At 38.2% G+C, this 26,849-nt stretch overlaps 1 protein-coding gene across 1 annotated transcript in view; it reads left to right on the plus strand.

Moving 5' to 3' along the window:
- The window catches only part of Rnf115 (ring finger protein 115), an 81,766-nt gene that overhangs the window by 21,035 nt on the left and 33,882 nt on the right, over nt 1-26,849 (plus strand). The window contains exons 2-3 of the mRNA XM_026380991.2: nt 9,800-9,858; nt 14,384-14,441. Coding sequence (XP_026236776.2) covers nt 9,800-9,858; nt 14,384-14,441 — 117 coding nt within the window. The remainder of the gene's footprint in view (nt 1-9,799; nt 9,859-14,383; nt 14,442-26,849) is intronic.

The raw sequence follows: 26,849 nt of genomic DNA on the forward strand, positions 1-26,849 counted from the left end.
CTGTTATAATTTTGTATGTTTGGTATCCTGTAAGCCCTTGTATTTGATTTTCCAATTCATTCTTCATGTTTGGGAAATTTTCTGGTTTTATTTCATTGAAGAGATTGTGCATTCCTTTGGTTTATATCTCTGCACCTTCCTCTATCCTGATAATTCTTAGATTTGTTCTTTTGTTGTTATCCCATAATTCTTGGAGGTTCTGTTCATGGTTTCTTACCATCTGCATTGTGTGGTCAACCTTATTTTCAAGATTATTTTTTTTCTTCATTGCCTGAGGTTCTGTCCTCCAAGTGATCTAGTCTGTTAGTGATGTTTTCTATTGAATTTTTTATTCAGTTTATTGTTTCCTTCATTTCAAGGATTTCTGTTTTTGTTTGTTGTTTCCCCCCCCCCCCCAGAATCTAACTCTTTCTTGAGGTAATCTTTTGCTCTGTGTATCTGCTCTCTCATATCATTCTGTGCTTCGCAGATCATTTAACGTTCTGAACTCCTGAAATTTCATTTACTGTGCTGTCGATGGATTCTGTTACTAGAGCCTCTTGGTTTGTTTGGGGCACTTTCTTCCCCTGTTTCTTCATGTTGCCCAGTGTCTTCTCTCTACAGTAGGGATCTGGGGTATCACAGTTTCTACCCTGTAATCTTGTGTCCCTGCAGGGTGCCAGCGTCTTGCCTCTGGTAGCCAGGCCTGCGGGACCTTGGCAGGGTCTTGCAGTCCTGGCTGTTGTCTCTAGATGGAGACAGGCTGGGAGAGCCGTGCCTTGCTAGGTGGGGGGCCGCAGTGCAGCGCTCTCCCGTGGGCCAGGTCACTCCACCCTGCCTTCTCCACGCTGTGGGGGTTGTGACTAATTTAATATTGTGATCTTAGGTTTTGACTTTCACACTAGACAGAAAATGCCTAGTCCTCTTATTTTAGACAAAATAAAAATGTAAATATTGAGATTTGATAACACAGATGTATAAAAGCAAAGCTGTGGAATTGGGAAATTAATAGTGTCTATACTATTTTTGATATACTGAATAAATGTTGGTTACAAATTCATGTAAGTTTCATATTATGGGACTTGATGTAAATAGGTCCTGGCTTATACCTTATTGTCCTGTCAAGATGTCGCATATTTTGATCATTCATCTCTTTTTATTTATTTTTTTGCTACTGGGGATTGAACCCAGGGGCACTTGGCCACTGAGCTACATTCCCAGACCTTTTTATTTTTTATTTTGAGACAGGGTCTTGTTCAGTTGCTTAGGGCCTTGCTAAATTGCTAAGGCTGACTTTGAACTTGTGATCCTGCTATATCAGCCTCCTAAGTTTTGGGACTATTGGAGGTGCATACCACTGTGCCCGGTGATCACTGACCTTCGAAATACAGGAGGCAAAAGAAAGTAATGCTTTAAAACCATCCTTTCCCTTTTCTTCCTATATTATGGTGCTTTGTGACCTCTTATGCTGTTCTAAGTGGGTAAGCATTAGGGTTAAGCAATGTTTAGGGAATTGTTCCTGACTCAGCCTATTAATGTGAAAAATGTTTCTCTTTATAGATATTTTTAGATGAAATAGGCAGTGGGACATCTGAAGCAGTTCATTCAAGTGTACTAGCTACTAAACATTTTAATTAGAGTCGTATGCAATAAACTTTTAGATCCTGGGAGGAAAGCAGTTTGATATAAACAGCTAAGTTCCTGTTGTCTAGTGATTTCGGATAAGTAGCTTAGGTTTATTTGGCCTTTCTTTTATAGATGGAATGATAGAAATGGCTCACTGAATTGTTGTATAAGATTTTGTGACCAGGCTGGAGGTAGAGCTCAGTGATGAGAGGACATACTTAGTATGTGTGAGGTCCTAGCTTTGACCCCCAGTGCACGGGCGCGCGCGCGCGCGCACACACACACACACACACACACACACACACAAGATTTTGTGACCATGTGGGTAAATCCATTGGAAATACTACACAAGAGGAGAGAGGTTGAAGACTTAATAAGCAGAGGAAACATTTCTACAGCACCATTATCTTTGGGTTACCTTTACTCCCCACTTCCCCTCTCCAGCAAACTCTGTATGTGAGTGTATCAGGATGATACTAAGGCCAAGTCCTGGATGGGAGAAGGAGCAGGAAGGCAGAGAAGGACAGTGTATAACTCCTGTTTGACTTTTTTACAGTCCTCAATTCATGGAAATTTCCCCTAAATTAAAGTCACCTCTGGAAAATTTTTGGAAAAATTAAAATGTATATAAATTTATAAGTGATCAATGAGATACATAATTAAAATGCAACATGGTTGTAATCTCAGCGTAGGGCATGACTAAATTGTGATTATAACTAAGAATGCATAGCTAAGTAGTTTCAGTATATTCTATCAGGAAAAAGAAAGTGTCCAATTAGAAGGGGATGTGGGATGATGCTTTTTCATTGTAATTAAGAAAATCGGCATTCTGGGTTTTATGTATATGATCTCTGAATTTGACTTAATATGACTTTTTCTTCAGAAGACAGGTTCTCTCTTAGATTTCTGAGTTCATAAGGTTGAAGTTCAGACCTTGGGTTGTGTGTGCTCCACTGTAAGGCAGATGGGGGTAATGTAAGTGGCGCCTGTACTTTCAAGGCCTTGTTTGGTCCGGCCTTAAATCTTTCCATACAATATTCTGCAAACTGCAATTACTATTCTTTTCTTTAAAAACAGTTATTTTCAATTAACATGGTTTAATGAAAAGAATATGGAATTTTGGATTCAAGAAAGATCACAGTTTATGGGTTAGGGTTGTGGCTCAAAGGCAGAGTGTGCGTGTGAGAGACTGGGTTCAATCCTTAGTACCACATAAAAATAAAATAAAATATTAAAAAAAAAAGGTCAAGGTTTAAAGCTCTTTTTTATTCCATGGGCATTGTTCTGGTTTTCTTTTATTGTAAGAAATCACCCAAAATTTAGGGACTTAAAGTGACTATTATCTCTCCCGTTCCTGTGGATTGACAAGTTCAGCTGGCCGGTTTTCACGCAGGGGATTTCTTCTGGTTGTGTTCTGACGAACCTCCAAGCTTGTTTCCCTGTTGTTGCCTGATGTCGCAGGGCTCCTTGGCATGGCCTCTCTATCCAGCAGAAGAGTCTGGGTTCGCCTCAGGATTGCTCAAGGCTCCAGGAGCCAGGACGCAGAAGCTACCAGGCAGTTGAGGGCTCTGGAACTCACAGTGTTCTCTTTAAATTTCAGGGTCTCCCAGATTCAAAGGGCTGGAAAACAGACTCCATCTCTTGAAAGGGGTGGGGAAGTCACACTGTAGGAGAGATGTGGATTGGGAGATTTTGAGGGGGCCATCTTTGGATAATTACCTGCCACCGACAATTTATTTCATTTTCATGCCTGTAGAATAGAAAGGACAACATCCACCTTACAGGGTAGTTAAGAGGACCATACAGGGTAAAGTACATTGTTGGTGTTTTCCTAGGTGTAGATAGCTTTCCTCTTAATTCTCTAGGATAACAGGTTATTTCTAATCTTTATTTTTACTTTGGATTGTTACAGTTTGATCTATAAGTGGTTTAGTTAACAGTTTCTTGATCTATGTTTCTTAGACTGTTGTAAATCAAAAACAATCAAACTTTTTTGTGGAAAATTTCAAGCACATTGAAGTGGAGAAAATACCACATTAACACAATAAAGGTTAGAAAATACATAGTCATCTCAGTTTTGTTGCAGAAAAAGCATTTGACAAGATTTAGCACCCCTTCGTGATGAAAGCCCTCAACGAATTAGGAATAGAAGACCATATTTGAAAAGCCCGTAGTGAACATCATACTCAGTGGTTGAAAACTTGTACTCTAAGATCAGAAACCAGGCAAAGAAGCCTAGTCTTACCACTGCTATTCAACGTAGTGCTCAAAGTCCTAAATAGAGCAATTAGGTAAGAAAAAGAAAACACACACACACACACCCTTGCTAACAAATTCAGGAAAGTTGCAGGACACAAAATGAATACGAAAATTAATCACATTTCTATATACTAAGCAATGAACAATTTGAAAAAGAAATTAAGAAAAAGTTTCATTTATGGGCTAAAGTTGTGGCTCAATGATAGAGCACTTGCTTGGCATGTGTGAGACCCTGGGCACTGCATATAAACAAACAAACAAATAATCCATTTATAACTAAAAAGTATTTTTAAAAAATTTCCATTTATACTAGCACCCCAAAGAATAAAACATACTTAGGAGTAAGCCTACCCAAGGAAGTAAAAAGCTAACATACTAAAAACTATAAAACACTGCTAAAAGAAATTTGAAGAAGATGAATAAATGGAAAGACATCATATGTTCATGGATTTGGAAGCTTAATTTTGTTAAGATATAAATACTACCAGTGATCTACAGATTCGACACAATTCCCTTTGAAAATCCCAATAACATTTTTTCCAAAAATTGTAAAAATTGTTCTAAAATTCAGATGGAATCTCAAGGGATAATGAATAGCTAAAATAATTCTGAAAAATGCCAGGAGCGGTAGTGCACGACTTGTGAGGCTGAGGCAGGAGGATCAAAGTTCAAAGCCAGCCTCAGCAAAAGCGAGACATGAAGCAATTCAGTGAGATTCTGTTTCTAAATGAAATCAAAATAAGACTGGGTATGTGGCTCAGTGGTTGAGTGCCCTGAGTTCAATTCCCAGTACCCCCGCCCCAACAAAAAATTCTGAAAAACAAAGTTGGAGGACTTACACTTCCTTACTTTAATCCATATGGTAAGCTGGAGTGTTCAAAACTGTGTGGTATTATCATAAAGATAGACCTAAACTGATGGAATAGAATAGAGAACTCACTCAAAAACTCTTGCTGGATGGTTAGATGATATCAGATGATTTTTGACAAAGATACTAGTAACACTAAATGGGACAAGGACAACCTCTTCAACAAATGATGTTAGGAAAACAATCTCTGAATGCAAAAACAATGAAGTTGAACCCTTATACTGTACACAAAAATCAACTAAAAATGGATTAAAGACCTAAATGTAAGACCTCAAACTATAAAACTCATAGAAGAAAGGAGAAAAGCTTCGTGGCTTTGGATTTGGCAGTGATTTCTTGGATATGACACCAGAAGTATAGGTCATCAAACAAAAATAGATAAAAGGGACTATATCAGACTTAAAAATTTTTGTGCATCAAAGAATTGTAACTCTGGTATAGTGTTGGACTTTAAAGAGGTACAACTGAAATAGAAGATGGTATGTTTGTTTCTCAAACAATTAAAAATAGAATTACCATATGATCCAGCAATCCCACCTTTGGCTGTGTGTCCAAAAGAATTGAAAGCAGGATTTTGAAGAGAGATTTACACACCTATATTCACAGAAGCACTCTTCACAGTAGCTAAGAAGTAGAAACAATCCATATGTTCTTCAGTAAGCAAAGTAAAGCAAAATAAAGTGTGGTATAAACATATCAGTCTTATTAAAAAGAAAGGAAATCCTGTCACATGCTACCATGTAGGTGAACCTTGAGAACTTTCATACTTGAGATAAATCTATCTCAAAAAATATTATATGATTTCACTTACATGAGATATCTAAAATTGTCAAATTAATGGAAACAAAGTAAAGTGGTAGTTACCAGGGATAGGGAGAGGAATAGAAAGGGGAAGTTGTTGTTTAATGGGTATAAAGTTTCACTTTTGCAAGACAAAAATGTTCTAGAAATCTGTTTCATGCAGTGTTAATCTATGTAACATTCCTGAACTACACACTTAAAAATGTTTAAGGGGTTAAGTTTCAAGTTTCACGTGTTCTTTTTCTTTCTTTTTAACCACACAAAAAAAAAACAAAACATAAAATAAACCCACATAGACAAACCTCCAAAAATTAACTCAGTTTTAACAACTGTCAGTGTATGTCAATGTTATTTCCTCTCTCTCCTCTCTCAGTATTGTGCCTACGGGTTAGTTTGGTGTGATTAATGTAATTCTGTTGTGCAGTGGAGGGGTAGATTCCAGTGAATAGGGTCGGATCCTGAAGAGTAGTGCTAGTAAGTGGAATGATATAAGCCTTAAAAAAAAAAAAAAAACTAGAAACAGGAACAACAATATATTATTTTAGGGTTTTCAGGCTTCCAAGAGGCAGATTAAAGAAATGGAAGTGAGATAATTTCTGAGGCCAGGCTTTGTTCTGAAGTCAGTCTACTAAAGTATGAGACATCAATGCTTTTTTTTTACTTTGATAGAGGATGAAAAACTTGTCTGTGTTTTCTGTAATATTGATTGCAGGAGGGATAGTCCATGCATGTGAGGTTGGTTTGTTTTACAATTCGCTACTTTTATTATTAGGGATAATTTATGAACCACCAGCACAGATGTGTGCCCGTAATCTCCCTACTACTAGGGAGGCCGAGGGAGAAGGATTGCAAGTTCCAGGCCAGCCTCAACAACTTAGCAAGACCTTGTCTCAAAATAAAAATAAAAAAGGGCTGGAGGTGTAATTCAGTGGTAGAGTGCTCCTGGTTTTAGTCCCAAGTATTGAAAAACCCATCAAAAAAAACCCTAAAAACACCCCCCCAAATATATACATATATGGAAAAATTCGGCTGTTTTTCCTTGTATCAAGAGCTATGTAGAAAAGTTTGATTGGTTCTTATAAACAGAAGGAGTATTTGTTATTGCCAAATGATAGGAAGAACCATCTAGTACTTCTACAGTTTTACGTATACCTCCGGAGTGTCTTGTTCCTATGACGGAGCTGTGGTGGCTTATGGCCTGTTCCTAGAGCCACACCTACGATCAAGTGTTTTTGAAGTCCACCATAAACACAGATGACCCTTAACTTCTAGTGACCCTCACCCCTCTTGCTGCTCTCTCCTTCTGTAGCCACATATTGAACCTCATGGTCATCTGTGATAGTTTTTTGTTTTTGTTTGTTTTTTTATACTGAGAATTGAACCCAGGGGTGTTCTATCACTGAGCCACATCCCCATCCCTTTTAATTTTTTATTAAACAGTGTCTTGTTAAGTCTCTGAGACTGGCTTAGAACTTGGGACCCTTTTGCCTTGGCCTTCTGAGTACCTGGGATTACAGGGGTGTATCTTATTGGGTGTTTTTATATAATGAGACTTGAAAGTCAAAATTACTCTTTGATCTTTGGGTTCAGAGTGGATTTGTGTTAGAAGGCAGGAAAACAGCATTGATCTTGTACATCTGTATATCTTCATCAGAGCTCTTGGGTGACCAGTAGGTCTCAACAGTGGGCTTTAGATACTGAGTGAACCACGTTGTAGACAGATGGATGGTCATCCAGGCTTTGTTGTTCCATTTGTAGAGCATAAGCAGAGTAGATTTAGTATCCTTCTTCTGGGCCCTAGGAATCCCAGAATGGTAAATGAACATTGGCTTTGAAGCCAGCTGCAGTGGCCCCTCACAAGGTCAGCCTGTCCTTTGAGGCTAGGCCTTGACTTCTGTCTACCTATGAAAGTCCTGAGTGGCATCTTCAATATAAAGCTGTTTGGTCTACATTGAAAATCTGGCTGGGTGCAGTGGTCCATGTCTGTAATCCCAGCAACTTGGGAGGCTGAGTCAGGAAGATTACAAGTTTGAGGCTAGCTAGGCAATTAGCAAGATCTTAAAATTAAAAAATAAATAAAAACTGGAGAGGTAGCTCAATGGTAGAGTGCTTTCCTTAGCATGCATGAGGCCCTGGGTTCAATCCCTAGTAACACAAAATAAAATAAGTTATTGATTTATTGGGAAAGAAAGGGTTGGAGTTGCAGCTGCCTGGGAGTACGGCGGTTGAAGCAGTAGAGGGAGGGATTCGGGATTCATTTCTAGAGTAGTATGTCCATTATGAATATGTCTCAAGGGTTGAGAACTTCTGATCACAGGGTAAAGTTTATGGTGATCTGGTTTTCCACAGTCTGCTCCCTGTTTGCCTATTCTGAATATCCACACTCATACAACTGTTTTCTGTCATCATGATCCTAAATACATAATTTCCTTTGTTTAAAAAAAAAAAATGTCTCTTAGTTGTAGATGGACACAATACCTTGATTGATTTATTTTTATGTGGTGCTGAGGATCAAACCCAGCACCTGGCACACGAGAGGCAAGCACTCCATCTCTGAGCCCCAGCCCCATAATTTCCTTCTTTTTATATTTATTTAGTTGTAGATGAACACACAGTGGTTTTTATTTATTTTTATGTGGTGCTGAGGATTGAACCCAGTGCCTCGCACATGCCAGGCAAGCACTTTATCACTGAGCCACAGCTTCAGCCCTCATAATTAATTAATTAATTAATTTCTCTCTCTCTCTCTCTCTCTCTCTCTCTCTCCTCTCTCCTCTCTCCTCTCTCCTCTCTCCTCTCTCCTCTCTCCTCTCTCCTCTCTCCTCTCTCCTCTCTCCTCTCTCCTCTCTCTCCCCCCCTCTCCCCCCCTCTCCCCCCCTCTCCCCCCCTCTCCCCCCCTCTCCCCCTCCCTTCCTCCCTCACAACGCTATGCCTTTATGCTAGACGGGGTGCTCTACTGCTGAGCCACAATCCCAGCCCCTATAATTTCCTTCTTAATTGAACAAACAGACTAGTATTTGGGGACTCTGTTCAGACAAAACCTTGATATTTATTTCATTTCCAGTATTCTTTGATGATATTAGTTATTTTATTAAATACTACCATTTCTTGATTTAACTCTTCTCATCAAACTAATCTCCTTGACATGAAGGATTGACCTTATTTTCTTTACGTTCCTCTTAAGAAAGCCTTTGAATATTTAAGATACCATTCTATCTTTGAAGAGCCAAATATTGGTACATCAGGGTCTGATAAAACAAAGTTTAGGGTTCATAAAGTATCAGGAACCAAAGTTGAAGAAGCCTTTCCCACATCTATTTTAAAAGGTAGTTAAAATATACTTTTTATTGTCATTTTCTTTTTTTTCTTTTCTCCTTTTAGTTGTGGTCATCCTGTGTTTTCCAGAATGGTCTTAAACTCATGATTCTTCTGCTTCAGCTCCCAAGTAGCACATTGTTACTCTTCTTGGTTTATACTTTTGAAAACTATGATAAGCATCCCCTATCAATTACTAGAAAATTGTAATTTTCTAGTCTGCGAATGGATTAGTGTTGTGATTTGTCTGATTTAGTTTGTCTCCTCCTGTATGTTCATATTTAAAAAATATTTCTGGGCTGGGGATGTGGCTCAAGCGGTAGCGCGCTCGCCTGGCATGCGTGCGGCCCGGGTTCGATCCTCAGCACCACATACAAACAAAGATGTTGTGTCTGCCGAGAACTAAAAAATGAATTTTAAAAATTCTCTCTCTCTCTCTCTCTCTCTCTCTCTCTCTCACTCTCTCACTCTCTCTTTAAAAAAAAAAAAGATGATACATTTAAAAAAAAATATTTCTATATCCATCTATTAATATCTTTTACGACTCTCGTGTATGTAGTGGATCTTTTTTTTTAATTTGGAAATAAAATTAGATAATGAATTCATTTCAGCTAAAAAATAAACCAGCTGTCCTACCACTATCACCAAAACAATAACACAAAATAAACCAATGAACCCAAATTTTAAAAACAAGCAAAAATCAAGTTAACAAATTTTTGACACTCTCCTTCCATCTCTCAATAGAAACAATTTAGGTACCTATGAAGCCATCCCATAAACATCTTAGGGAATTCTTTATTTACCAGTGTATGATAGGAAAAAACCATCTTGGGAATCAGCAATTAAATACAACATTTCAGTACTTTACCTTGTATACTGCATACTATTCTGAAACTACGTACTTAGCTTCCTAATGAAAAACCTTTATTTACTTCTTCCTTTCTCTTATAGGAATATATATGTCCCAGATGTGAATCAGGCTTTATTGAAGAAGTGACAGATGATTCCAGGTATTGTATAAGCTCATGAATAAACCAGGCATTCATTATTAAAACTGTTTTCTCTTGCCATCCACTGAATGAATTTGTTTTATGACTTACACTATGAGAAAAGGAGAGAGCACAGACGCATAAGCACTATGTGCATGTGTGTGCGCATGTACACATGAGAGGGCAGAAGAATGGGAGAGAGAAGGAAAAGAAAAGGGAAAATTTACAAAGTAATGTGATAGGGAGTGTGATGAGACCCATCGCTCGTGATGGTGTTTCATTCTATACCCATATCAGAGTAAATCTGGAAAGTTTCCATTTATTTCCTCAGACTTTGGGATTCTCTTAGATTATTGGTTAATTTTTTGGTGATCATTTTGTTGCTTGAAGGTAAACTGCTGTTATGTGTCTTTGGTGGATTATGGTGCAACTTCTCATTAAGACATCCAGGAAGGTAAATAGAATATTCTAGCCAAGGAGACTTGATTTGTTACTCTATTTTGAGGAAGCCTTGGATCCCTTGTTCTTATTTAAGATTATTACTGTCAAACTTTTGCCATCTTGCCACTGTGATATTAATATTTGTGTCTGTTATGCTTTGAAATTCATTTTCGTTTGCTTTAGTTTCTTTTTTTTTTTTTTTTGTGGTGCTGGAACTTGAACACAGGGCCACGTGCATACTTGGCAAGCACTGTGCCACTGAGCTATATATGCCTAGCCCTCTCACTGGCCTTTGTAAAGGAATAAAACTGAAAAAAGGAGGAATAAATATTTTCAGAAGGGATAATATTATAGATTTCTTCTTGGCTAATATGAATAAAATTATTAAAAATTGTAGACTAGCATTGATATTGTACTGGCATTTGTGTGTGTGTGGCTGAACATAATGGCACTTGTTCTTTGGGGTTAGTTAAATATTGGTTAAGGAAGTAAAGTTCCAGCTGTTAAAAAGAATCTGCAGTCTGAAGCTTCTTGATCTTAGAGTGACTTTGGGAATTTTAATGGCATTAGGTAATTTCTTTACCATTGCTGTTGGCAGAATCTAAGGTTGAAGGTCCCTTCAACAACCAAGAAAACTCCACGTTTTACAGTATGTACTGTTAGTTTTACTTTATTAATGATTGCTGGTTATGTGTGTAAATGAGCTGGGGTTTCTGTGTGGCATGGGATCTAATTTGGTACAAACACTTACATGTTGATGTAATAATCTTAGTTTTAAATAACAATGCCAACACTGACCCTATAAGATAGCATGACAGCAAAATTAGCAATGTGTGTGGATGGGATGCTAACTGGGGATAGCTTTTTATTTGTGCTGTTACAATTGCATCAAATACTTTATCAGGCACTTGTTCTCTGCATGTGTTGGATAAGAGCCTATTGGTTGTAGGGGAGTAATTAATGAGACTTTTTTCCTCTAAGTTTTAAAACCGCAATCCTGGTTTCTGTAGGCAATGGTATTTCATACCTAGATATAGTCATAAATGATACAGTGATAAACGCCAGGATAAATCTTTTTCTAGCATGGAACTATGAATTCTGCAGCTTCCACTTCTCATTTGGCTTTAATTCTTCTATTTCTACCTTTATAGGTCAAAAAAATAGTCTTACCTAGGTGCTTTTGGTAGCAATTACTGAGAAGTAATGATGGTGTTTAAAAAAATTTTTTTAGTTGTAGACGGACACAATGCCTTTATTTATTTATATGTGGTGCTGGGGATCAAACCCAGTGCCTCACAGTTGCTCTACCACTGAGCCACAATCCCAACCCCAGTGATTGTGTTTTGAAAGAGATCAGTGTTTTAAATAAGCAAAGAAATCTTTTTCTTAGAATCAACCTTAGAAGCAGCATAAGATTCCCTTCTCTTTGTGTTTATTGATCTGAATACTTAGCAATTATAGTGATTAGATTTTAAAAATTAATAAGAGGAAATCCTTGAATGTAAATATGGGATAATGGACCCCAAGTAAACCTACATCTAGAGAGGCATCTTGTGAATTTTCTTCAGCTTTGTAAAATTTCTCAGAACATTGTTTTTATTATCCCTTCACTATGATTAGCTCTGTCACTTTTAAAATGCAAAGGAATGTTAAGGAAAGGGAGTGTTGGAGTTTCAGGGGGAGCAGAACCCTAAAAGATACAGTTGATGGTTTTAATTGCAAATTGATAGTTTGAGTTACTAATATTTAAATTCCTGAAACCATGTAGGAAAGGCAGAAGAGAAGAGCCTTGGAAGCTTGTTAGGCTCAGGCAATAAAATGGATATACAGCCATTCAACTTTGCCTTTCAGGGTATCTGGTAGTATTTAGTGTAGGTGTACAGGTACACAAGTGCATGCTATATAATGGAAGTGGTTTTTATAAAAGAATTTTTAACTTCTGAAGCAAAACAGGCGTTTTGTTGCTAATCAGAGAAAGGCCTGAGAACGATTACATGGAGATTGGCATTCGATTTTTGCTTCTGATTTGACTAACAGGATGTGTTTGTTTCTGTATTGAACTCAGCACAGTGCCTGGACGGGTATTGTGATCCTGAAAATGAAAGCTATTATAATAGTTTGTAGATGTTCTATTGTTAGGGTTTTTGTATGTATGTTTATGCACTTATATGTGTCTCTTGAGCTGGTATCCAGCAGTTCTTGTGAGTCCTTCCATCCCCCTTTCTTTACAGTGTTAGTTTCTCTTCTTGGCAAATTTCATATGGACAATGAGGTTTTTTTTTTTTTTTTTTTTTTTTTTTTTTTTGGTACCAGGGAATGAGCCCAGGGAGGTTTAACCACTGAGCCATATCCCCAGCCCTTTTTTATATTTTATTTTGAAACAGGGTCTCACTGAGTTGCTAAGTGCCTCGCTAAGTTGCTGAGGCTGGCTTTGAACTCAGTGATCCTCCTGCCTCAGCCTCCTGAGCCATTGGATTACAGGTGTGCACCACCACACCTGGCTTAGGCAATGAGATTTAATGTTTCTTTCCACTCTTCAGAGTCCTTGGGAATAGGTAGGTATTTTATCGTTTAAACATGTGATATTAATTCAACAACTTTTATTTTTGAGTCATTGATATTTTAAGGTGATGAGTGTTCTTTGTAATAAACACTAAATATTTTAGAGGCATGATAAGGGGCAGTCTTTGTCTTTTGAATTTATTTTTATGAAAGGAAGGAAAAGGGTTGAAGTGAATGAGAAAAATCCTAGATGTTTGTAATACAAGGTAGAATTTAGGATCATTAGAGTGTAGAGGGGTATAGAGGATTCTTATTTGGTTAGTGAGTTCAGAAGTGATTTAATGGAAGAGGTAGTATTTGAGATGAGTTCTTCAGGATGGATAGGATAATCAAATAATTGGATAAATGATCAAAAGAAGAAGAAATATTTATTGAATCCTTTTCTAATGTGCTAAATTCTGTGCCAGACTCCTTATATGACTACATTTAATCATTCTCAGGAAATCTTATTTTCTCAAAGTTGCCATCATCTGGTGGTCAAATGGTTCTGTTTGTTTATTTATTTTTGGTACTGGGGATTGAGCCAGTGGTGCTGTACCACTGAGTACATACTCACCCTTTTTTATTTTGGGTCACAGTCTCGCTAAAATTGCTGAGGCTCGAATTTGCAATCCTCCTGCCTCAGTCTCCCAATTATGGTTGAATGGTTTTATTGTGAAAAATTGTTGTTTTCTTAATCTCTCTGACTCTGTCTCTGTCTCTGTCTCTCTCTCTCTTTTTTTTTTTTTTTTTTAAAGCAGTAGTCTCACTAAATTGCTGAGGCTAGTCTCCAACTTGAATTCTCCTGTCTCAGCCTTCTGAATCGCTGGGATTGTAGGCATGAGCCACTGTACCCAGCTTGTTTTCTTAGCCCCTCTGAGGATGAATGTTTTTCTTCTTTGCTAGGTCAGATTTGAATTGCATTACTGGCTGTGGGTTTTCCTTCCTTTTCTGTGGTGGTAGTTCTCCCCAAATTTTCACTTGATTTAGTCTGGGTCACTTGAAAACCACCTGATTCTGTGGTTTACTGTAATATTTTTTCATGGATGGAGCCACCTTCCAGTCTTTGTTTAACATACAGTATTTTTTCAGAGTTACAATTATTAGTTCATGTTAATTATACAAAATAATGGGTTTCATCGTGACATTTTCATACATGCATATAATATGCTTTGATTGTATTCACCCTCCATATTACTCTCTCTCATGCCCTACCCTCCCTCTCTCCGGTCCCCTTCCCTTTCCTAATAGTCGGTCCCGTTTCTACTTTTATATTATCTGCCCCGACTCCACTCCGGGTCTCACATATAAGAGAAAACAGGCAATACTCGTCTTTCTTAGTCTGGCTTGTTTTGTTTAACATGATGATCTTCAGTTCTTAATGAAATGATTCCATTTTTATTGACGCACATGCAGTCTTCACAATCCCCTTTGTAGGTGTTGTGTTGGGATGAGTTGTTTTTCCTTATTGGGCTTTGTTCTCATTATGCCATTCTATATTTAGCTTCTGGGAAGGGAGCTTGTTCCTGGGAATAGAATTACCACCATTCCTTTTTCTCTTCAGTTTTTTAGGTGGTGGCAGCAGCCGGATAGACAGTAGCACATCAACTCGTTTTGCAGAGGTAAGTTTTCCCTTAGCTGTAGGGATTCTTTAGGAAGTGGGTGGGTGTTAAAACCAGACAGGTAAAACTTTCCAGGGCAGCAAAACATCAAAATCTGACTGAGTGTGTAAGAAAAATATGGGTAAGAGTAGCCCTTCCAAAGATCTGTTCTTTCAGTAGCTGAGGCTTTGGCAAGTTACTTTTGAAAACCTTTGATTAGGAGGAAGTAATAGTCTTTGAGACCTGTTGATGTTTTCAGTTTTTTTTCTGCTTCTTCATTGTGTATTTGGTATGAGAATAAAAAGCTTGTGCTGTTTTTGAAATAGCAATGTGGCAGACTCTAATTTAGAGGCATCACAATCAAGTAAAGAATGAGCAGCCAGAATTTTTATTTAGATTGCAAGAAAGCTTTCTTTAGCAGTGTACACAGTACTGGTTTCCAGAGCTTGCTTCTCAGGTCAACTTGGTAGTTGGGGATAGATGAAGGCTAAGCCATTTATTGCCTTTCAAATCCCAAGATGGAGCCTATATTTAATTTCTTTGTAAAATGTGGCATTCATATTTTTAGAGAAAAACAAAAAACTGTAATTTGAAAATAGGGCATCCTTTTCATATGAAATTCAGAGTATTTTTTTCGCTTTTATATGAAATTCAATGTACTTTTTTTCACTTTATCCATTTGTCTTAAAAATCTCTTCAGTTGTCTTTTTGACCATCTTAACTATTTTTAAATTGCAATTCAATGACATTATTATGCTTTGTTTTTAATCATTTAGAAACTTGAGCCCAAAAGGGACAGACCATTTCAACCTGCAACAGACACTGGTTTTGCTTTTGCTTCTGGGTGTGTGTCCTCTATTGTCACACAGCTTTCGGGCTCTAGAAAGCTGACCGATGCTAACAGAAAAGAAAAGTTAAATCCCATAATCAGAATTCTTTTGTTTCAGGATCCCATTAGTCTTTTCCAGAGGTAGCTGAAATGTCTAGGGGGTGTAGTGAAATGTTTTAGTATTTGTTTTGTATGTAAATTGAAACTACAGTTTCAATTGAAAAGTGGTATTTAATAAGGAGCCCATGAAACCCTGAACTTCTCTTAGTTTCTGAAATTATCTTAAGACCTAGGTACTCCCTACCCCTCAAATCATTATTGAACAACTTGGTGAATGTTTGGGTAATAGTCCCATTTTATTAAGAATGTTTTCTTTTTTTTAATTATTATTTATTTATTTTTAGGTGTAGTTGGACACAATACTTTTGTTTTATTTATTTATTTTTATGTGGTCCTGAGGATGGAACGCAGAGCCTCACGCGCACTAGGCGAGCACTTTGTCGCTGAGCCCCAGCCCCGGCCCAAGAATGTTTTCTTTTGCTTATGGTCTGTGGCACTTCCTAACCTAACTCCAGTTTTTTGGTTAATTCTGAATAGCCTGGTAGATGGGTTGAATGGAATGAGCTTCCAGATAGATTATGTCTTTGAACTCTCATTTTTATGGAGTGAAAAACTTTTCTTAAAATTCATTCTGCTTTAGAATCCTGGTAAACTTTCTGATGTCGGCATCCCCCACCCCCTTGTGCGTTATTACTTAGAACAGATTATTGGTTTTTGATTGTGCATATCCAATAAAAAACCTCATTTGATTTTAAGTATTCTCTTTTAGGAAATGGAAGTAGATTGGTCTGTCAGTTTTATAGGTATGACTCACCAGGAAGAGGTGCTTTGAGTAAGAAGAAAAATAAATATATGTGGTCAGTTTCCTAACTTTAGTAATGCTAAATCTGACACTGATGGCGTGAGCTATCCTTCAGGGGTTGATTCTGCAGAGTCATAGTGGGTGACTTCATATTCTTTAGCAGTGACAGGCTTATAGCAAGGCATGATTATGCCCAGTTCTTTCTCCTTAGAATTCCCTTGTTATCGTGCCTCAACATTTAAATTTCTTCTTTTTAAAGCATATTTTGCATTTTAAAATTAGAAAAAAAATCTGTCTTTAAAATATTGTAGATGTTGCCAGGGATTTTGAAAAGTGACCTAAGAAGTCTGTTTTCCATGTTTTCATGCATAGCACTCTTCCAGAAGAGGGGGTGAGAAGCAGAGGTCGTAGTCGCCATGCCTACAAGGGACTTAGAGTTTAGGTGGAGAGCAAATGTAAACACATGAAGCAAACAAGAAAACAAGGAAGAGTGTACAGAGTACGATAAACTTATTGTGGGGTGTGTGTAACCACAATAGAAGGAAGGAAATCTTTCTTCAGGAAAGGTCATCTAGAGTGCTTAAAAGAGCACAGCCCCTGGAACCGTATGACGCTGAGTTCAAATCCAGGCTCAGCCACTTAACCGTGCCTCTTTGTTCACTTTGAAAAGTAATGGGGTAAAATAATAATATTTACCTCATAGAGATGTGGTGAAGATTAAATTTATATATGGTAGCTCTCAGTGCTAGATCTGCCGTATGGTGAGTGCCTCATAACTTTCAGCCATTTTAAGACTTCATAGAAAAAGATAAAACTTGCAGCAATGGTTGGTGCCTTAAAGAGGAGGCGGAATTTAGATAAGCAAAGATGTGAAAAAAAAACCTCTCAAAATAGTCTGCCTAAGCTGTAAAGTTTTTGTACTCATGTCCCTGGAGAAAAAAGTTGGAAATAAAGTTATATATAGAAACTAAAGTTATTTTTCTTTTCCATATTTTAGTTGATTATTTTAGCAAAGACTATGCTCTATTTTACTGTTTTTCTTTAGCTGGAGATGCTTTACAGTGAAAAGGTTATTCTCTATAACAAGTATTTACTAATAACTGAAATCCTAAAATACTGTGTGTATTAGAAGAGTTAGTCCAAGAAAACTTCTGATAAATTAAGTCTCAATTTTTTTTAAGTGAGGTTGTGGTGGTGATGATAGTGGCTAGTTGGAGAGAAAGCAGTAGGTAAGTTTCTAGTTAATGGGAACCGTGTGTGAGTGACATGTGAGGGATAGTGGGTAGGAGTCTAACAATATTGCTAGCACTTTGGAGAAAGAGAAAGCATGGCTATTCTGAAGTTCCTGACAGTATCCTGGGGAAGTGGACCCACGGCTACCTGAGGGCTTTCATTGATTACTTGAAAAGCTTCTGACCATGACCGGTGTCAGTGGGATATTTGATCTTAAGAGTCTCAGCTCACTTAACAGATCTCTTGATTGCAGGGATGACTGTGGGGACTGGAGCTCAGTGGCAGAGCGTGTGCTTGCCATGCTTGAGGCCCTGGGTGCAATTCCTAGTATACAAACAAACAAAAAGCTCCAAAACCAACCGAACAAGCAAAAAATCCAAACCCTCCGATCAGCTCTTTACATCAAGAAGTTGTTTTAAAAAAAATGGAAAGAGGGGCTGGGATTGTGGCTCAGCCACCTCACCTGGAATGGGCGGGACCCGGGTTCGATCCTCAGCACCACATAAAAATAAAGGCATTGTGTTGTGTCCCTGTCCACCTAAAAAATAAATATAAAAAAAAAAAGGGGGGGGGCTGGGGATGTGGCTCAGGCGGTAGCGCGCTCGCCTGGCATGCGTGCGGCCCGGGTTCGATCCTCAGCACCACATACCAACAAAGATGTTGTGTCCGCCGAGAACTAAAAAATAAATATTAAAAATTCTCTTTAAAAAAAAAAAAGGAAAGAAGAAGAATGGCCATGCCTGCTGCTTCAGATTAGAGAAAGTCACGTAGGAGGACAAAAGGCTCAGGCTGCTCTGGGAGGCAGAGCGCTCCCGCCTGCCTCTTTACCTACATGAAATGTGGGGCCGGCTGGGGCTCAGCGGCAGTGCACTGGCCATTCTCAGCACCACCTAGAAATAAATAAAATAGCGGGTCATCAACAACTACAACCAATAGATTTAAAATAAATAAATGAAATAAAATTTGTTATTGCTAAGCAGCATTATAATGTCCAAAAAAGGTATTAAAAATATCCTGAGTCTTAACTATTTTAACTCTTTCTCAATACATTTCCATTCAGGTTTTGTCCTGAGGCATAAATCTGAAAATTATAACATTTAAGATTTTTTAAAAAAACCCAAACTCTCATATTCTCGTTACCGTCTTATAGCTTTATTTGTTTTTTTTGGCATAATACTTCTCATTTTTTGTTTGCTTGCGTCATAACTGTTTTCAGTTGCAATCATTCAGTGCCATATTGTATTTATGCTTTTAAAAGTTTTCTTAGTATTATGTCATGAATATTTTCTTGTGTCTCTTTTTTGGGGGGATGCTGGGGTACCAGGGTTTGAACCCGGGGGGCTTAACCATTGAATCACATCCCCAGCCCTTTTTAATTAACCGAAATTTTAATTATTTATTTATTTTTAAAAAATACTTATATTTAGCAATCAACAGCATGGGTGCAAAAAAAAAAATACATTAAAACCCTGTGTGGAATGCTTTACAATTTCCACAGGACGGAAACTAGAGTTCCTGTTATCAGCTAGTCATAAGCACAGTCCTGCAGGTTCTGCCCATCCACATGAGTACTGTCTAAACCATGCCTTCTTGTAGCAGCCAGGCCCTGCCACCTACCCTGTGCTTAGCTGAGTTCACAATCCCTTGGAACCTGTAGCTTCCCTGCTCTTCCGTTGCTCTCCTCTCCTCTAAGTGTTTTTTCCTCGCAGCATTCAAGCCTTCAGCCACGGCCATAGCTATTGCTGCTGCCATAGCCACCTTGTTTGGTGGTTTGACAAAGTATAGGCCTCCATTCCATAAGGTCCAGAATTTCTGCCTCCAAAGTTTCTACCGTCCATGGGTCCAAAATTTGATGACTGCTGCAGTTGCCAAAGTCATTGTAGCTTCCACCACTTCCAAAATTGCTTCCATCATTACCAAATCCATTGTAGCCATCCCTGCTGCCATCATATTCACGACCACCAGGGCTGCCATCGAAGCTACCATGACCACTGAGGTTTCCTCCATGAGCAAAATGGTTATTTCCACAGAAACCACTCACATGACCACCACCAAAGTTTCCAGAACCACTTTGACCTATTTGGCTAGAAGAAGCACTAGCCATCTCTTGCTTTGACAGGGCTTTTTCCTTACTTCACAATTGTGCCCACCACAGTATGGTATTTCTGAATGACACTCTTATCCACTGAGTCTTGGTCGTCAAAAGCTACAAAAGCAAACCCCTCTTCTTCCCAGTGTGTTGGTCAGTCGTGATTTCAATAACTTCACTTTTCCCATACTGTTCAAAATAGGTGATGTTCTTAAATGCCCACCATCAGAGATCTTTTCACAGTTAAGTGGCCCCTGGTCTTTGAGAATCTTCTTGAGACAGCTCTCTTGGTTCCACATCTTTTCAGTCCACCTCGTGATCTTGCATACAGAGCTGCAGCCACTTCCTCCACAGTGGCATAAGTGACAAACCCAAAAGCCCTGGAGCTCTTGGTGCTTGGGTCTCTCGTTACCACACAGTCCACGAGTGTCCCCCTTGCTCTGAAGGGCTTCTCATCAGTTGTTTCAACGCTCGGCCCTCCAGTGAATAGCTTCCGCACTTGTTTGGGCCCTTTGGGGCCTCTAATTTAGACATGACAGCAGTAGGAAGAGAGACTTTACTGATGCTTTCTTAGCAGCATCCACAGGCAGAAAGGAGTAAGTAATGAACGTATCCACCTTAATTTTTTTTATTTTAGACAGGGTCTTGCTAAGTTGCTAGCTTGGCTTTAAACTCATGATCCTTCTGCCTCAGCCTCCTGAATTGTGGGGATTCCAAGTGTGTGCCACCATGCCCAGCTTTTTATTGTGTTTCTACAGTTATACATTTTATAACTTATTATTTATGTATTAAGAATATATATTTGATAGCTGGGTGCAATGGCGCATGCCTGTAATCCCAGCCATTCAGGAGGCTGAGGCAGGGGATCAAGAGTTCAAAGCCAAGGTCTTGGGGCTGTGGCTCAGTGGTAGAGCACTTGCCTAGCATGTGTGAGGCACTGGGTTCAATTCTCAGCACCGCATATAAATAAATAAAATAAAGGTCCATTGACAACTAAAAAATTATTTAAAAAAAAAAAGTTCAAAGCCAGCCTCAGCAAAAGTGAGGTGCTAGCAATTCAGTGAGACCCTGTCTCTAAATGAAGTAACAAAACAGGGGTAGGGATGTGGCTCAGTGATCAGGTACCCCTGGGTTCAATCCCTGGTGCCAAAGTAGTAGTAGTAATAATAATAATAATATTTTATGGCTTCACATTCTTTAGTGTCGACACTTTATTAAACTATTATCCTGTGATACACATGTCTAATTGTATGTGATGGTTGGTTATCAATCATAATTCTTCCCTCCATCTCTGAGTCTAAAATGTATTGAGAAATAAAACAGCAGCCAGACAGATGGAAATAAAACTTTAATTTTTTTCAAGTGAATTGGAGAACACAGTTGACCTGTGGCCAGATGGATGTTCTCTTTATACAGATGACTTGCCTGAGAATTAGAGTTGCAGAGTAGCAGGCACACATATTCAGAGCACCTGTTGGCATTTGTGCAGCTTCCTAATACATGAAAGAACTCCATCCGTTGGAGAATGTGAACTGGTGGAGATTAGGCTCCTGTTATACACCAGATCTATCAGTCCTCTGGTTGGAAGACTACTTAGGAGTGAATGAAGAGGTCCAAAGTGCTGATCTCTCTTAACCTTTAGGTCTGATCAGATTTAACTCTCTAGTGAGCAGGAGTTGGGAATAGTGCCTGTGGTGGTTGTGGGAGGAGATCAATAAATAGCCTTTGAGGGCGTTTTGCTTCTACCTTCATGAAAACCCTCTCCATACTAATTTGTGTCCTTTTTGCTCCTGGGACCTATGGTACTCATCTTAACTGACCTGCAGAAGCCATCAAGAACAGTGTATGGGTAAATTAAATTGAACGAAGTAAAATTGTGCTGTTTTTGATTTACAAATGATTCAACCTAATTTTTTTTTTTAAGTTGAAGTTTCAAACCATCTTTCCTCGAGTAAACTATCCTTTATCTGTTTGCTGTTTTTCTGTCTCAGCCAGAGGGCTTGCATTCAGGTGCCAGGTAGAGTTGGGGTTCTTTGAGCAATTGCTTCCTTGATTGTATCTTTAAGGTCTAATTAATTCAGCCAAATCGTTCATGCCTCATTTTTAGAGAATATGGAGTTAAAATGACACACATTACAGTATCTGCTTCACATCTAGTTTAGAAATATCAAGCATAAAACTCTTGAGCTCTTCAATGGTTGTTCAAAGAACAGTGATGTTACCATAATTCAGTATATGCTAAGTTCAGAATCATAACACTGTGGCCAAGATGTCAACACACTGTTTTTTGCAGAACTGGGGGTTGAACCCCAGGCCCTCATACATGCTAAGCAGATGCTCTACCACTGAGCCTCATTCAGTGCCGAGATTCTGTTCTTGCTACTAAAAGGCTCAGGGGTCGCTCCAGTTGAACTGGGCTAACTGGGCTGCGCAAAATAACCCCACAAAAGACACAAATACCTTTTTGTTTGGGGTCGCTGTGACGGCTCCTCTGACCTTAAGGGTCCACAGGAAGGGAGAGCGAGAGCACGCGCTGACCCCTTTTATTTAGGAGAAGCTATTCAAATGAGGCAAGGGGTCAGGTTTCAGGGGGCTGAGTATCTTCATGATGTCCACTGTCAGCAGGTTGACTGACACCTGGGTAGGCCACACCCAAGGGCACAGGAAGAGAAGGGGACACACACAAGGCACTTCCATGGAAGATTCTATCCTAAGCAGGGCAAGGGGTTAGATTACAAAGGAAGAGGTGAGCATAGCTTCACCCATGGGGCTGTAGCAAGACACACCCACGTATGAGACACTGATCCTTGCACCCAAGAAGAGTGGGAAAAGTTCTGCCACATTTCTGTGACTGAGCCCTCAGCACCTAGCCCGGGAGTGTGACTCAGTCACGTGAAAGGTTGCTCTCCCACACCCCAGCACTTTTTATTTTGAGATAGGGTCTTGGTGAGTTGTCCAGGTCTTGAGCTTGCAATCCTCCTTCCTCAGCCCCCGAGTAGCTGGGATTACAGGTATATGCCACCATACTTGTCTCTCATCACAAATTAAATAGTAACTGAAGGGGAAAAGGTAAAGAAGAAAATATTTTGGTGTGAGCTTGCCAGCTTTTGGGTCAGTAAGTGCCAGGTACCCAGAGTCCATGGACTGTAAATTTATATCCATTTTGGAGAAATTGCTGTTTAAGGAATTATGTACGGTGTTTACATTATTAGGGAGTAGAGGGGTTGTACATCCCCCCCCTCTTTTTTGTGAGTAGCATTTCAGTACTCCGTGTTCTTACAAAATTGAAAATTTTGCTATGGTGGTAGGCAGCCATGAGATATGTTTTGAGTGCCCTTTCTCCCCATCCAATTATTACAGATCCATCCCTTAATTTCCATTTACCTTCTGAGTGAGTCTTATATTCTAGGTACCCCAGGGTCACCTGGAGGACAAGCTCAGTTTTTACTTACCTTTCAGTACCCCACTGCTCTTGTTCCGTGATTCATTCTGACAGTACTTCTGCCGTCCTGATGTTTCTCCTAAATTCAGTGAATAAATCTGTTTCCTAGGGACAGGCCTTTTAAAGCACAAATCTTTTAAATTATATACTTGGCTTTTAGTTGCGATAATTTTATTCATCCTTCCATTTACCTCTAAGTAGAAGCCTTATTTCTATAGTAGAAGTTTGGCACTTATTTGCTAAAAAAAGCTATTGACTTTCTCTGGATGAAAATATGGTTTTAGTCTCTAGTATCTGAAACCTGATTGAAGAATTAACTCTCCAAAAACAACTCATGGATCCACATATGGTTTAAATAAGATAAAGAATAGTTTGGGGCAACCACTATACCTCTTAATTCATCTTCCAATGGTAGTCTAATGTTTCTATAGCCATAGTGAGTATATTATAATCATATAATTTATCTTCCAAACTGGGATACTTTGAATGTGAAAAGATACACTAAAAGTAGTAAAAATGATGTAATTTTTTTGAAATGTACTTATTGATGCCAAATTGGTTTTATTAACCAAGATCTCCTCATGAACATAGAAGCAAAAATGCCAAACAAAATCTTAGCAAGTAGAGCCCAACAATATATAAAAAAGGTGATGCATTATGATCAAGTAGGGTTTAATTCCAAGAATACAAGTTTGGTTCAAGATTTGAAAATCAATGTGCAGCCTGGTGTCTTGGCGCATGCCTGCAATCCCAGCCACTCAGGAGGGTGAGGCAGGGGGATTTCAGGTTTGAGGCCAGTCTCAGCAGTTTGACTCAGGTCTCAAAATAAAAAGGGCAGGGGACGTAACTCAGTGGTACAGTACCCCTGGGTTCAGTTCTCAGTACCAAAGAATAAAAATAAAAAGGTCTGGGGATATAGCTCTGTGGTAGAGCGCTCCTATGTTCAGTTCCCAATATCAAAAAAGAAAAGAAAAGAAAATCAATATAATTCACCATATTAACACTGAAAAATAAAAACCATGTGATTATCTCAATAGTTAAAAAAAAAAGTATTTGACAAAATTCAGCATCCATTTTTAAAAATGCTAAGAAAGGCAGGAATAGATGGGAACTGCCTTAATTTGACAAAAGGCATCCACTAGAAGCATCACAGTTAACGTCATAGGTGCTGATGGAAGATGAAGATCACCTGTGATCAGGAACAAGACCAGAGTGCTCCCTCCCTTCTCTTCCACGTTGTACTGGTTCTAGCTAGTGTGATAAAGTTAACTGGCTAGCTAGGTAGACAGACGGATATAAATGGCATCTAGGTTGGAAAAGAAAATATAAAGCTATCTTTATTTACAACTGATGTGTTCTTGTGTATATAAAATTTAATGGAACTTACAAAACTATTAGAGCTAGTGAGTTTAACAACATTCTAGGATACAAAAAATATACAAAAATCACTTTATGCTAACAGTGAACAGTTGGAAATTGAAATTTTTAAAAATAGTGTTTATGATAGCATCAAAGGTATGAAATACTTGAAATTTCAGAAAGGATACAGAGAACATAGAGAAATTATAACATTATTTAGAGAAATTAACACTGGAATAACTAGAGAAATATATCATACTTATGAGTCAGAAGCCTTATTAAGTCTTATTAAGATACCATTTATAGAGTTAGTTCAATTCCAGTTAAGATCCTAGCTTTTTTTTTTTTTTTTTTTTTTGGTAGAAAATGACAGATTCTAAAATTTGTGTGGAAAAACAAGTATATAGAATAGCTAGAACAATTTTCAAGATCAAGGTTGGAAGACTAAGATGACCTAATACAGGGACGTAACAATACAGTACCAGGACTGTGGTATTGCTATTAAGGTAGATAAACAGAAAAGAGAATCCAGAAACAGTCTCATACACTAGGAACACTGGTTTGGAATAAATACAAAGTCAATCCAAGAGAAAAAAGATAGTCTGTTTATGAAAAGGTGCAGTTGGATATGTATGTACAAAAATGTGAACTTCTATACATATTTTAAGCCATATACATAAATTAATGCAAGATAAATCATAAAAACCTAAGACTATAAAACATAAAAGAAAACAGGAGGAAACCTTTGTGACTTTAGGCTAAGATTTCTTAAATACGTCACAAAAAATACTATCCATAAAATAGCAAATTGATAAATTTGACTTTATCAAAATTAATAACCTCAGCTATTCTCATGAGTATGAAAAGGCAATCACAGACTAGGAAAGAAATATTTGAAAATCACTTATCTGCCTGGCTTGGTGGTGCATGCTTGTAATCCTAGCAACTCTGGAGGCTGAGGCAGGAGGATTACAAGTTCAAAGCCAGCCTCAGCCATTTAGGCCTTATGCTACTTATTGAGACCCTATCTCAAAATTATAAAGGACTGGGGATGTTAGCTTAGTGGCTAAAAGGGCCCCTGTGTTTAATCCCCAGTACCCCAAAACAAAAAAACAGAAAACAAATAAAATCATCCATCTGGTAAAGAACTATATTGAAGAGCCTTATAAAGAACTCTTAAAATGGAATAATAAGAAATCTGCTCAATTCTGAAAAATGGCAAAGATTTGAATACTTTGCTTCATCAAAGAAGGTGTAGTTGGTAAATAAATATACAGAAATACTTGATATAATTAGTCGTTAGGGAAATGGAAATTAAAACCACAATGACCATCCCCTGCCAGCTGCTGCTGGAGGCTGTGGGGCTGAGTAAGGGAAATCAGTACAGTGCCCAGGGTGAGTGACAAATTCCGGTTCTTCCAACAATGATCCAGGCCTAACAGAATTGACGATGATAGCAACTCATCTAGTCAAGGAAGCCAACAAATTTGACGGCGAGTACTACAGAAGAAAAGCAGCAGTTCAGCAGAGGGTAGAATACAGGATCGCTCAAGCCGACAGTAGAATAAAGAAGAGATCCACCCTGTTGAAGAACCTGAATTCGTATCTTGAGATAAAGTCCTCTTTACAGCATGTAACTTTATTATATTGTGGACTTCATTGCTTTATAGTTGACTTGACAGTTCAAGAAAAGTATCTTGGGCTGGGGATGTGGCTCAAGCGGTAGCGCGCTCGCCTGGCATGCGTGCGGCCCCGGTTCGATCCTCAGCACCACATACCAACAAAGATGTTGTGTCCGCCGAGAACTAAAAAATAAATATTAAAAAAAAAAAAAAGAACAGACTATATATTAACTCCGACTAGAAGTTACTGTGCATACAGAAGTGTGATTAAAGTGTTTTAAATGGAAAGTGTATCCTGGAACACAGTACTCACGTAAATTGATAAGCTGTCATTGTTTTCTTGTCAAATTTGGTGTCTGCATGTTTTATTTGTTTTTTTAGTTGAAGTTTTCAAATTTTTATGTAAAAATTCAATTGTTATTAAAAAAAAAGTTGAGGGGCTGGGGTCCTGGCTCTGGGGTAGAGCTAGAGCGCTTGCCTACCATGGGTGAGGCCCTGGGTTTGATCCTCAGCACTGCATAAAAATAAAAAAGTAAAATGAAGGTATTGTGTCTTAGTACAACTAAAAAAGTAAAATGAAGGTATTGTGTCTTAGTACAACTAAAAAATAAAAATATTAAAAACAAAGTTGAAATCGTTACAAATTACTTTGTTTTTAATAGAGGGAATTTTTAATAAAAGTTGCAAATCGGTGACTTAGTTTTTTAAAAAAATGTAGGGAGCACTTTCAGTGGTTGACATATTTGTCTATTTATTGACTTCTTATTTGTATTTTAAAATTCTCTTATTATGGATATTTACGTAATTTGTTTATTAAAAACTATGATAAATTATACCAAGGATAGAGAAAGGGAAGACAGGTGTATTTGTTTTCAGATACTTAGGTGAACTAAAACTGGTTGAAAAACTTAAAAAACAAAACACAATGAAAGACTACTGCATTTCTATCAGAACATCTGAAATTTAAAAAAAGACTGACCATATTAAATATTT

This window comes from Urocitellus parryii, chromosome 11, assembly GCF_045843805.1.
Source record: "Urocitellus parryii isolate mUroPar1 chromosome 11, mUroPar1.hap1, whole genome shotgun sequence".
NCBI lineage: Eukaryota > Metazoa > Chordata > Mammalia > Rodentia > Sciuridae > Urocitellus > Urocitellus parryii.